This window comes from Pan paniscus, chromosome 20 (assembly GCF_029289425.2).
Source record: "Pan paniscus chromosome 20, NHGRI_mPanPan1-v2.0_pri, whole genome shotgun sequence".
Taxonomy (NCBI): Eukaryota; Metazoa; Chordata; class Mammalia; order Primates; family Hominidae; genus Pan; species Pan paniscus.
This window is the reverse complement of record NC_073269.2, coordinates 63,418,968-63,431,667: the sequence shown is the minus strand read 5'-3', so window position 1 is coordinate 63,431,667 and position 12,700 is coordinate 63,418,968. Positions and strand designations below refer to the sequence as shown.

General features: G+C 45.8%; 1 protein-coding gene and 1 non-coding gene across 2 annotated transcripts; both read left to right on the top strand.

Annotated features, from left to right (window-relative positions):
- The first annotated feature begins 1,639 nt into the window (after positions 1 to 1,639).
- On the top strand, positions 1,640 to 12,489 carry ZIM3 (zinc finger imprinted 3). Its single transcript, XM_057300550.2, has 5 exons — positions 1,640 to 1,983; positions 4,158 to 4,214; positions 8,225 to 8,351; positions 9,617 to 9,715; positions 10,489 to 12,489. Exons 2-5 carry the CDS (start codon positions 4,200 to 4,202, stop codon positions 11,664 to 11,666), a joined length of 1,419 nt encoding a protein of 472 aa, XP_057156533.1. The 5' UTR covers positions 1,640 to 1,983; positions 4,158 to 4,199; the 3' UTR covers positions 11,667 to 12,489.
- Positions 12,325 to 12,536, top strand: LOC112437926 (small nucleolar RNA U3). Its single transcript, XR_003026429.1, has one exon. It is a non-coding gene; the product is annotated as a small nucleolar RNA U3 (small nucleolar RNA).
- The last annotated feature ends 164 nt before the right edge of the window (positions 12,537 to 12,700 follow it).

Here is a 12,700-nt window from a genome sequence, read left to right as displayed (position 1 = left end):
CTGTCCTTGGAAGCTTTGAGGCCAGGCATTGACTTCTCTCTAGCTATAAAAATCCTAGATGGAATCTCCTTCCAATAGATGGCTTTTTCATCTACATTGAAAATCTGCTGTTGAGCCAACTGCAGTGGCTCACACCTGTAATACCAGTACTTTGGGAGGCTGGGATGGGAGGATCACTTGGGGCCAGGAGTTTGAGACCAGCCTGTCTCTAAAAAAAAATAAAAAAGGCCAGGCACAGCGGCTCAGACAAAAAAATATATGTGTATATATATATATGTATGTATATATATGTGTATATATATATGTATGTATATATATGTGTATATATATATGTATGTATATATATGTGTATATATATATATGTGTATATATATATATTTATATATAAAATCACTCCACCCCTTTCCGTTCACCTGCAGGCTTGCTCTGTCCCTCAGGCTGGAATGCAGTGGCAAGATCCTTGCTCACTGCAGCCTTGACCTCTTGGGCTCAATTGATCCTCCCACCTCAGCCTCCCAAGTATCTGGGACTACAGTAGTCCGACACGGCGGCTGGGATTCAGGTGTGAACCACCAGGCTGGCTGGGTCATTTTGCTTTTTTTTTTTTTTTTTTTGAGATGGAGTCTCCCTCTGTTGCCCAGGCTGGAGTGCAGTGGCATGATCTCAGCTCACAGCAACCTCTATCTTTTGGGTTCAAGCAATTCTGCCTCAGCCTCTTGAGTAGCTGAGTAGCTGGGACTACAGGTGTGTACCACCATGCCCAGCTAAATTTTGTATTTTTAGTAGAGACAGGATTTCACCATGTTGACCAGGCTGGTCTTGAACTCCTGACCTCAGGTGATCTGTCTGCCTCTGTCTCCCAAAGTGTTGGGATTACAGGCTTGAGCCACCGCACACCGCCAAGGGTCATTTGCTAATACGATCTTTGGATACCTCTTCTCCTGGGAGGAGGTCTAGTCTGGTGCATCCTGTCCCATGAAGTCTGGTTTAATCTCTTGGAATTCAGTTGGATGCTCAATTTTGGAACGTCTCCATGTCTGCAGGCAAGGGCATGTAGCCTGTGTTTAAATTCAACACCCAGACTAGGGTGGGGATGGATTGGCATGTTGATCTCATTTTGAGAGTATTAGTACAGCTGAAGAGATTTTGCCGGTTGGAGGTTGGAGCCTGAATACTTTCTGTTGGGCGGAGAGCACTTTAAGGCATTGTTCCACCTCCGCTGGCCCTATTTCTTTTTTCTTTTCCTTTCTTTTTTTTTTTTTGAGACGTGAGACGGAGTCTCGCTCATCGCCCAGGCTGGAGTGCAGTGGCACGATCTTGGCTCACTGCAGCCTCCGTCTCCCGGGTTCAAGCGATTCTCCTGCCTCAGCCTCCCAAGTAGCTGGGATTACAGGCACGTGCCACCATGACCAGCTAATTTTTGTATTTTTAGTAGAGACAGGGTTTCCCCATGTTGGCCAGGCTGGTCTTGAACTCCTGTCCTCCCAAAGTGCTGGGATTACAGGCGTGAGCCACCGTGCCCAGCCAATTTTTGTTGTTTTAATTTATTTTCATCCTCTGACATTTGGATAATGTTTTCCATGCTTTCTATTTCAAAGTTAAGGTAAAACATTTTTACTTGCATGAACTTAAAAAAAAATTCCATTGGAAACTGATTGGGCAGATTTGAAAATTAAGCTTTCACAATCATAATTTTTATGAGAGTTCATTCAGTTTTGGAGAAGTCGAGGAAAGAATTGGGAATTGAAATTTTGATGTGGCCTGATAGGATCAGGTGGGGCTTTTGATAGGAAGTGAGTGTTTTGGGTTGTTTCTTGACTGGATTATGATGTGGAATACAGCGGGTAGAGGGCCGATTAAGTTTTAGTCATTAGTTTAGCTTTTCAGTATACACGCCTTTTCATTTTCAGTCCCTTTCAGAAGAAAAGACCACAGGCATCAGAAATCAATCAACTTGCTAATTTATGCCAGATTCCACTGGAGGTAAGCTGATTTTTTTTCTCCCTGAAAGCCAAATGTCTGGGTTTTGTTTGTTTGTTTGTTTTGCATTTTTACTTAGTTTCATTTTTCTACCTCTCCTATTTGCTGGAATAAGCTAAATATTTTACATTGGTAGTTTAGATGTTTTTTTTTAGTTGTCATATTGAAAAGTGATGCTCCCAGGACACTCAAAATTATTTTCGTGGCCCTCCAGTCCTTAGCATTACTGCTGGCCCACAGCTACTTCTAAAAACTTTTTATTGACAAATAATAATTGTGTTTATTTATGGGGTACAATGTGATGTTTTGATACATGTTTACATTGGGGGGATGATTAAATCAAGCTAATTAATCTATTTTTGTGGTGAAAGCATTTACAATTTACTCTTTTTTAAAATTATTTATATTTTTTTGTGCTAGAATTGGACTCCTCAAACTTTAATAAACATTAAAGTTGTGCCCGGCAAGTTTACTCTTTTTAAAAACATATTTACTTATTTAAAACTTTATTCCTGGCTGGTGTGGTGGCTCATGCATGTAATCCCAAGATTTGGGGAGGCTGAGGGAGGAGGATTGCTTGAGCCTAGGAGTTTGAGACCAGTTTGGGTGACATAGCAAGATCCCTTCTTTACAAAAAATAAAAAGTTAGCTGATGTGGTAGCATGCACCCATAGTCTTAGCTATTCAGGAGGCCGAGGTAGGAGGATTGCTTGAGCCAGGGATTTTTAAACTGCTGTGAGCCGGGATCACATCACTGCACTCCAGCCTGGGTGACAGAATGAGACCCTGCCTCAATAAAATAAAATAAAAAATAAAAACTTTATTACTTAAACCTTGAGACAGAGGTTTCACTATGTTGCACAGGCTGGTCTCAAACTCCTGGGCTTGGCTGGATGTGGTGGTTCACGCCTATAATCCCAGCACTTTGGGAGGCTGAGGCCGGCGGATCACTTGAGATCAGCAGCTCGAGACCAGCCTGAACAACATGGTAAAACCTTGTCTCTACTAAAAATGCAAAAATTAGCTGGGCATGGTGGTGCATGCCTGTAATCCCAGCTACACGGGAGGCTGAGGCAGGGGAATCCCTTGAACCCGGGAGGCAGAGGTTGCAGTGAGCCGAGACTGTGCCACTGCACTCCAGCCTGGGCGACAGAGCAAGACTTGGTCTTAAAAAAAAAAAAAAAAAAAGTAACTCCTGGGCTCAACTGATCCTCCCACCTTGGCTGTCCAAAGTGCTGGGATTATAGGTGTGAGCTGCCACGCGTGGCCAAAATCTATGCTTTTGGCAAAGAATTACCAATGATCCAGCTGTCCCGCTTACGGCAAAGCTGAAGGGCTATCTGCATCCCGTGTTCACTGCGGCGTTATTCGTCACGACCACAGCTGCTTCAGGATTCATGGTTTCTGCTCTCGGCCTTCCTTACTGTGCTCTAGCTGATCTGATGCTTGCCTCATTGTCTTTGCACAGGCTTGTTTTAAAGGTGCTGTTGAACTGCTGTTTAGCTTTCTCTCTCTCTCTTTTTTTTTTTTTTTTGAGACGGAGTCTCGCTCTGTCGCCCAGGCTGGAGTGTGGTGGCGCGATCTCGGCTCACTGCAAGCTCCGCCTCCCGGGTGCCCGCCATTCTCCTGCCTCAGCCTCCCGAGTAGCTGGGACTACAGGCGCCCATCACCACACCTGGCTAATTTTGTTTTTGTATTTTTAGTAGAGACAGGGTTTCACCGTGTTGGCCAGGATGGTCTTGATCTCCTGACCTCGTGATCCGCCTGCCTTGGCCTCCCAAAGTGCTGGGATTACAGGCGTGAGTCACCGCGCCCAGCCAATTTTGTATTTTTAGTAGAGACGGGGTTTCACCATGTTGGACAGGCTGGTCTCGAACTCCTGACCTCTGGTGATCTGCCCGCCTCAGCCTCCCAAAGTGCTGGGATTACAGGCGTGAGCCACCGTGCCTGGCCTGCACTTTCTTCTTTGAGACCCAGTCTCAATAAATAAACAAACACAAAAAAACCAAAACAAACAAAAAAGACCTTCAGAAGGGGATCACCGAGGTACAAGTCAGGGCTTTTCTGAGTGGGTTAAGGAGAGCTTTTATCCAGGGTGTGGAGCATTCTATGCTGGATGATCCTCAACTTCCAAAGCGAATTCTGCTATTTCATGGTTCTTTTCCATTTTCCCTCAGATCTGCCTTCCCAAGACTTTATTGACTGGTGAAGAACAGGAAATGAACAATTCCCAGGTGAGCTTTTCAAAAAAATCTAAATCTCATAATGAATAAACGTATGACCCACGTTCCTCTTGCTCAGAATTAACTCCGCTCACCTTTTGGCATATTTTCCTTCTTCCTTCCATACTTTTATTAAAAGGTAACACACACTCTACTTTCTGCTTTCCTATTAGAGCTGAAACATTTCAAGTAAAGCTCAAGGCTGGGCATGGTGGCTCACACCTGTAATTCAGCAATCTAGGAGGCCAAGGCAGGCGGATCGCTTGAGTTCAGGAGTTTGAAACCAGCCTGGGCAACATGGCAAGATCCCGTCTCTACAAAAAAATTAGCTGGGTGTGGTGGTGGTGGCGTACACCTGTAGTCTCAGCTACTCTGGAGGCGGAGGTGGGAGAATCGCTTGAACCTGGGAGGTTGAGGCTGCAGTGAGCCATGATTGTGCCACTGCACTCCAGCCTGGGTGACAGAGCATGACCCTGTCTCAAAAAAAAAAAAAAAAAAGCTTGGTTACGGAAACAGCAGGAGTTTGGTCTAGGTCCTGCTACTGGCTGCACAGAAAGCCAATGACTGAGACAATGGGTATTGCCAAGGAAGAAGCTTTAATCAGCTGCCGTAGCTGAAGAAATGGGAGCTCAGCCTCAAATCCATCTCCCTAACTCACTAAAACTAGGGGTTTATACAGCACGGAAGAAATATAACAATGTGTAAGAAAGCAAGACTAGGGAGGGGGCAAGGAGACATCTGTTGTGGTGAGTTTCAGTTGTGGTGAGTTTCAGTTGTTTTTTTTTTTTTTGAGGGAGTCTCGCTGTGTCACCCAGGCTGGAGTATAGTGGTGCAATCTCAGCTCACTGCAACCTCTGCCTCCCAGGTTCAAGCGATTCTCCTTCCTCAGCCTCCTGAGTTGCTGGGATTACAGGTGTGCGCCCCACCACTCCTGGCTAATTTTTGTATTTTTTGGTAGAGACGGGGCTTCACCATGTTGGCCAGGCTGGCCTCGAAATCTTGACCTCAGGTGATCTGCCTGCCTTTGAGAGATCTGAAGGTCTTTTCCTGAGGAAGGAACTCAGACAAAACAAATACAGGTTTCAAGCTTTAACAGCAGAAGGGTCAATTTCTATGTTTATCCAAAAAACAAAAACAAAAAACAAAAAACAAAAAACCCACAACTGTCTATGGGATTACTGGGCTGGTTTCAGCTGAAGCATCTTTGTTTTTTGTTTTTTTTGAGACAGTCTCCCTCTGCCACCCAGGCTGGAGTGCAATGGCTTGATCTTGGCTCACTGCAACCTCCACCTCCCAGGTTCAAGCGATTCTCCTGCCTCAACCTCCTGAGTAGCTGGGATTACAGGCGCACACCACCACGCCCACGCCCGGCTAATTTTTGTATTTTTAGTAGAGATGGGGTTTTACCATATTGGTCGGGCTGGTCTCGAACTCCTGACCTCAGGTGGTCCACCCGCCTCAGCCTCCCAAAGTTCTGGGATTACAAGGGTGAGCCACCACGCCCAGCCTCAAGCATCTTTTGACCATTGCTCTTACAAACCTGGTCCACTGCTAAGCCCTGAGATGTAACAGTGTCATGTGTGTTTCACCCCAACCTATTTTTTAAATGATTGGTGCCTTGAATGTGTGTCCTCTCCCGACTTTGTTCTGTGTGTATTTGAAACAAATTCTGTAAATCCACACAATAAACTGAAAAATCATAAACTAGTACCAGTCGGAATCAAAGTAAATTATGGATAGCTGAAAGACCAAGGATAAGTTGTATGCAGTTAGGCAGATAGTAGTTTATTTGCAATTGTTAAAATTAAGCCTGTTGACCAATTTCCTGTTGACAGGAAAGGCATACTAAGGGTGGGTGTGGTGGCTCACACCTGTAATCCCAGCACTTTGGGAGGCGAAGGCAGGAAGACCACTTGAGGCCAGGAGTTCAAGACCAGCCTGGACAATATAGTGAGATCCTGTCTCTACAAATAATAAAAAATGAGCTTAGCACGGTGGTACATGCCTGTAGTCCCAGCTATTCTGGAGGCTGAGGTAGGAGGATTGCTTGATCCTGGGAGGTTGAGGCTGCAGTGAGCCATGATCATGCCACTGTACTCCAGCCTGGGTGGCAGAGCAAGAACCTGTGTCAAAAATTTTAAAAAAAGGCCGGGTGCGGTGGCTCATCCCTTTAATCCCAGCACTTCGGGAGGCCGAGGTGGGCAGATCACTTGAGGTCAGGAGTTTGAGACCAGCCTGGCCAACACGGTGAAACCCGTCTCTACTAAAAGGACAAAAATTAGCCAGGTGTCGTGGTGCGCGCCTGTAATCCCAGCTACTCAGGAGGCTGAGGCAGGAGAATCGCTTGAACCCAGGAGGTGGAGGTTGCAGTGAGCCGAGATTGTGCCACTGCACTCCAGCCTGGGCTACCAGAGTGAGACTCTGTCCCCTTCCCCACCAAAAAAATTAATAAATAAACAAAATTTAAAAAAAGCGAGCTAGAACACAAACACAACTAAAAAATTTATCTGTCCAAGAGGACACTAGATGCTGGCTCTTAGAGGTGAGATTTTCAGTTTCTGACAAAGGAATTCGCTTTACAAGTGTGATTTCCAACACTGTGAGTGTTGAGTGGCAGGGGCAAAATGCTGCCGTAAGTCCAGTATGGCTGCAGGAGAGACCCAGGGGAGTGCCGTGTGACCCTGTGTGAGTGGGAGTGTGGTAGACATGCCAGACGCTGGCCCCTGTAGCAGGTGTCACCTGTTTCTCCCACATGCAAGGAAAGCTGATAAATTAGGGGAGCGCACCATCCAGTCTGAATGTCGACTGTGGAAAATAGATTACAGTCAGTTTAGATGTAGCTGGAAGAATTAGGGGGCTATTGGCTTATTCTACTTATTTATGTATTTATTTATTTGAGATGGAGTCTCACTGTCACCCAGGCTGGAGTGCAGTGGTGTGATCTCAGCTCACTGCAACCTCCACCTCCCAGGGTTCAAGCGATTCTCCTGCCTCAGCCTCCTGAGTAGCTGGGATTACAGGCACACACCACCATGTCGGGCTAGTTTTTGTATTTTTAGTAGAGATGGGGTTTCACCATGTTGACGAGGCTGATCTCGAACTCCTGACCCCGGGTGATCCACCTGTCTCAGCCTCCTGAAGTGCTGGGATTATAGGTGTGAGCCACCATGCCAGGCCTCTATTTAAAAAAGAATTTCTAATAGAGGCAGGATGTCTTAAAGAAAAATGGAAAATAGAAAAAAAATATAATAACATTTTCTTTTCTTTTCTTTTTCTTTTTCTTTTTTTTCTTGAGACAGAGTTTTGCTCTTGTTGCCCTGGCTGGAGTGCAGTGGCGCGATCTTGGCTCACTGCAGCCTCCACCTCCTGGGTTCAAGTGATTCTCCTGCCTCAGCCTCCTGAGTAGCTGGGATTACAGGCGCCTGCCACCATGCCTGGCTAATTTTTTGTATTTTTAGTAGAGATGGGGTTTCTTCATGTTGGCCAGACTGGTCTCGAACTCCTGACCTCAGGTGATCCACCCGCCTCGGCCTCCCAAAGTGCAGGGATTACAGGTGTGAGCCACTGTGCCCGGCCAAAATAATAAAATGTTCTTTGAGATAGGGGTTTTGCTATGTTCCCCAGCTAGTCTCAAACTCCTGGCCTCAAGCAATCCTCCTGCCTCGGCCTCCCAAAATGTTGGGGTGATAGGTGTGAGCCACCATACTCGGCCTCTGCCTTACTCTAAGTAAAAGATGACAAGGTGGATTAATGAATGGTGGAGAAGATGGAAACTGATGGCCGAGTTTGAGATTCAGGAAGTAAAATTGGTGGGACTAGAGGGTGGAGAAAGATGGCAGTGTCATGAGTAGGTCTAAGGTTTATGGCTCATTGGCAAGATCCTCTGGGCACAATTTATTTTCATCCAGAGTAGAGTGAATTATGGACATGATTAAAGCTTGGTTCAGCAGAAACAAGTTTCTGTATCCTCAGCCGCAGGATTCAATGGCATTTTTATACTGATCGGGAATCTGTTGTTACAGGGAAGAGTGACCTTCGAGGATGTCACTGTGAACTTCACCCAGGGGGAGTGGCAGCGGCTGAATCCTGAACAGAGAAACTTGTACAGGGATGTGATGCTGGAGAATTACAGCAACCTTGTCTCTGTGGGTAAGGACAGCTTCCCGGGCAGGGGCACTCAAAACCTAAGGCGTGAAACACACAGACACCCCATGGCTGGCCAAATAGGGTTGGCACAGAGGTGCTCCTCACTTTGCATATGTTTTTGTAGAGCCGGGACTAGGGTGAGGCAAGTGAAGTGTACCAAGTGCTGTATTGAAGGAGCCCCCATTCTCAGGGTCGTGCAAGTGCCCGGAGAATGAGTGAGGGCCTCTGTAAGTTTTGTGGGCTGGGTGCCCTGCCCTTCACCCTACTCCTGGTCTTGATTTTTGGAAAAGCTTTATCCTCCAAGAAGAAAAAGCATTTCCTTCTTTCCCTTCCTTCCTTCCCTCCCTCCCTCCCTCCCTGCCTCCTTCCCTTCCTCCCTTCCTACCTTCCTTCTTTCCTTCCTTCCTTTCTCCCTCTCTCCATTCCTCTCTCTTTCTTTCTCTCCTTTCTCCTAACAGGGTCTGGCTGTGTCACCGAGGCTGGAGTGCAGTGGTGCAATCATAGCTCACTGTAGTATTTTTTTTTTTTGGAGACAGTCTCGCTCTGTCACCCAGGCTGGAGTGCAGTGGTGTGATCTCGGCTCACTGCAACCTCCGCCTCCCAGGTTCCAGTGATTTTCCTGCCTTAGCCTCCCGAGTAGCTGGGATTACAGACGTGCACCACCATGCCTGGCTAATTTTTGTGTTTTTTGCACAGATGGGGTTTCTCCATGTTGGTGAGGCTAGTCTCGAACTCCTGACCTCAGATAACCTGCCCGCCTCAGCCTCCCAAAGTTCTGGTATTACAGGCATGAACCACCACGCCTGGCGTCACTGCAACATTGACCTGGGCTCAAACCATCCTCCCACCTCAGCCTCCTGAATAGCTGTGACCACAGACGTGTACCACCACACGTGGCTTTGGTTTTGTAGAGACTGGGTCTTGCTATCTTCATGTTACATGTAACATGTTGGTCTCAAATTCCTGTGCTCTAGCAATTCTCCTGTCTCGGCCTCCCAAAGTGCTGGGATTACAGGCATGAGCCACCACACCCAGCCCAGAAAAAGCATTCTTTGTTTAGTTCGACTGCTCAGGTGCATTCCCTCAAACCATCCATCCACACAACTCCCCCCAACCAATGGCACATACCCACACACTGACATATAAATGCTCACACTCACACACAAATATTCACGCAAGCATACGCAAGCGCTTATATACACTCATACACTTGCACAAACAACTCACACATCCACAAACACCAAGCCCTGCGGTATCTTCCATCACAGGACAAGAGGAAACCACCAAACCCGATGTGATCTTGAGGTTGGAACAAGGAAAGGAGCCATGGTCGGAGGAAGAGGAAGTGCTGGGAAGTGGCCGTGCAGGTAGGTGACCAGGAGAGCACTGTGGGTCAATGGTGCATGGAAGCCAGTTCAGCTTTTCTAAATGAGGAAGTCGTTTGGCAGCAAGTAGAGCCAGCTGTGACTTCCTGGGAGTGCTGGAAGAAATCTCCAGGTATTTTTCTCCACTCAGAAATTTCTTTACATTCTTCTCTGGGTTTTCCTTTGCAGGCAAACTCTTTTTTTTTTTTTCTTGAAACGGAGTCTCTGTCGCCCAGGCTGGAGTGCAGTGGCGCGATCTGGGCTCACTGCAACCTCCGCCTCCTGAGTTCGAACGATTCTCCTGCCTCAGCCTCCCGAGTGGGTGGGATTACAGGCACGTGCCACCATGCCCGGCGAATTTTTTGTATTTTTAGTAGAGACAGGGTTTCGCCATGTTGGTCAGGCTGGTCTCGAACCCCCGACCTCAGGCAATCCACCCGCCTCAGCCTCCCAAAGTGCTAGGATTACAGGTGTGAGCCACTGTGCCTGGCCTGGCAAACTCTCTTTCTTAATCTCCCTCTCCCTGGTATCCCTGGGCTCTCACCTGCTCCCCGTGCACTAGGTCTACATTGCTCAGTCCTTTACAGATAGATATGTGATAGCTTCATGTAACATTAGTTCACCTAGAACTCTAACAGGCTTATATTTACTTTGGTTTCTCGTAGACATTAGGTTTGAAGCCAGAATGATCACCACAATAGATTGTTTATGGCATTTTATTTCAAGCATGTGAGTGGAACGTTTTACACAGGACATTTTTTTGTATTCCATTTTAGAAAAAAATGGGGACATTGGAGGGCAGATTTGGAAGCCAAAGGATGTGAAAGAGAGTCTCGCAAGAGAAGTCCCATCAATCAATAAGGAAACGCTGACTACGCAGAAAGGTGTAGAATGTGACGGATCTAAGAAAATACTTCCACTGGGCATAGATGATGTATCTTCCTTGCAACACTATGTACAAAATAATTCTCACGACGATAATGGATACAGAAAATTAGTTGGCGATAATCCATCCAAATTTGTAGGACAACAACTGAAATGTAATGCCTGTAGAAAGTTATTCAGTTCAAAGTCACGCCTTCAGAGTCACCTGAGGAGGCATGCCTGTCAGAAACCCTTTGAATGTCATAGCTGTGGAAGAGCATTCGGGGAGAAGTGGAAGCTTGATAAACATCAGAAAACTCACGCAGAGGAAAGGCCCTATAAATGTGAGAACTGTGGAAACGCCTACAAGCAGAAGTCAAATCTCTTTCAACATCAGAAAATGCATACTAAAGAGAAACCCTATCAATGTAAGACTTGTGGAAAAGCCTTTTCCTGGAAATCATCCTGCATTAATCATGAGAAAATTCATAATGCCAAGAAATCCTATCAGTGTAATGAATGTGAGAAATCCTTCAGGCAGAACTCAACCCTCATTCAACATAAAAAAGTTCACACTGGACAAAAACCCTTTCAATGTACGGACTGTGGAAAGGCTTTCATTTACAAGTCAGATCTTGTGAAACACCAGAGAATACACACGGGAGAGAAACCCTATAAATGTAGCATATGTGAGAAGGCCTTTTCCCAGAAATCCAATGTCATCGATCATGAGAAAATTCACACTGGGAAGAGAGCTTACGAGTGTGATCTATGTGGAAATACCTTTATCCAGAAGAAAAACCTCATTCAACATAAAAAAATCCATACTGGGGAAAAGCCCTATGAATGTAACAGATGTGGAAAAGCCTTCTTTCAGAAGTCAAACCTTCATAGCCATCAGAAAACTCATAGCGGAGAGAGGACCTATAGATGTAGTGAATGTGGAAAAACCTTCATCCGGAAATTAAACCTTAGTTTGCATAAAAAAACCCACACTGGACAAAAACCTTACGGATGTTCTGAATGCGGTAAAGCCTTCGCTGACAAGTCATACCTTGTTAGGCACCAGAAAAGAATTCACTCCAGATAGGAGCCCCATGCACTTAAAAAAACATGGGAAGATATGGTTGCCTGGAATTGTCACCCCAGAATTCCATGTTGAAATGGCCTCTAATTTGGAGGCTATTTTTGAAGGTAGCGAGGACTTATTATGCACAGTATCCTTTGAAAACCGATTTGGCATACTCACTCAGCAAATGTTTATTAAGTATAAATATTTATTAGATGCCTTTTGTGTACCAGGAACTCTTAAACACTGAAGATGTAGCAATAAACCAAATGTGCTAAAACCCTGATGGAGTTTTATTCCAGTGAATAATGACCAGTGGTATCCATATCTTTAAAAACGTTTAAAAGACTATACTTTTGGCCAGGCGTGGTGGCTCAAATGCCTGTAATCCCAGTACTTTGGGAGGCTGAGGTGGGCGCATCACCTGAGGTCAGGAGTTCGAGACCAGCATGACCAACATGGTGAAACCCTGTCTCTACCAAAAATACAAAAATTAGCCAGGCATAGTTGTGGGCACCTGTAATCCCAGCTACCCGGGAGGCTGAGGCAGGAGAATTGCTTGAACCTGGGAGGTAGAGGTTGCAGTGAGCCAATATTGCACCATTGCACTCCTGCCTGGGCAACAAGAGCAAAATTTCATCTCAAAAATAAGATAAAATAAAATAAACAAATAAGACAGTACTTTACACTTTTAGGGATGATTTCTATAATTCATGAGTGGAGAGGTTTCTCTAGAGGTGTAGGGGACTGGAAACCACATCCAGGAAGTACAGCTTTCTCTCCTGAGCATGAAGGTATCTTGGCATTTCTTCACTGCAATTGCCATTTGCCTTTTTTGTTTTTCCTTTTGAGATAGGGTGTCACCTGTTGCCCAGGCTGGAGGGCAGTGGTGTAGTCATAGCTCACTGCAGCCTCAAACTCTTGGGCTCAGGCAATCCTTCCACCTCAGGCTCCCAAAGTGCTTTCATTACAGGCATGAGCCATGGCACTCAGTGTCATTTCTTTCTTTTCTTTTTTTTTTTTTTTTTGGAGACAGAGTTTTACTCTTGTCACCC

Bases quoted from the DNA above. Each gene is read 5' to 3' on its own strand.
- ZIM3 (XM_057300550.2), top strand. The intron at 8,352-9,616 runs GTAAGGACAGCT...CTTCCATCACAG, and splicing joins CAGCAACCTTGTCTCTGTGG to GACAAGAGGAAACCACCAAA. The intron at 9,716-10,488 runs GTAGGTGACCAG...ATTCCATTTTAG, and splicing joins GCTGGGAAGTGGCCGTGCAG to AAAAAAATGGGGACATTGGA.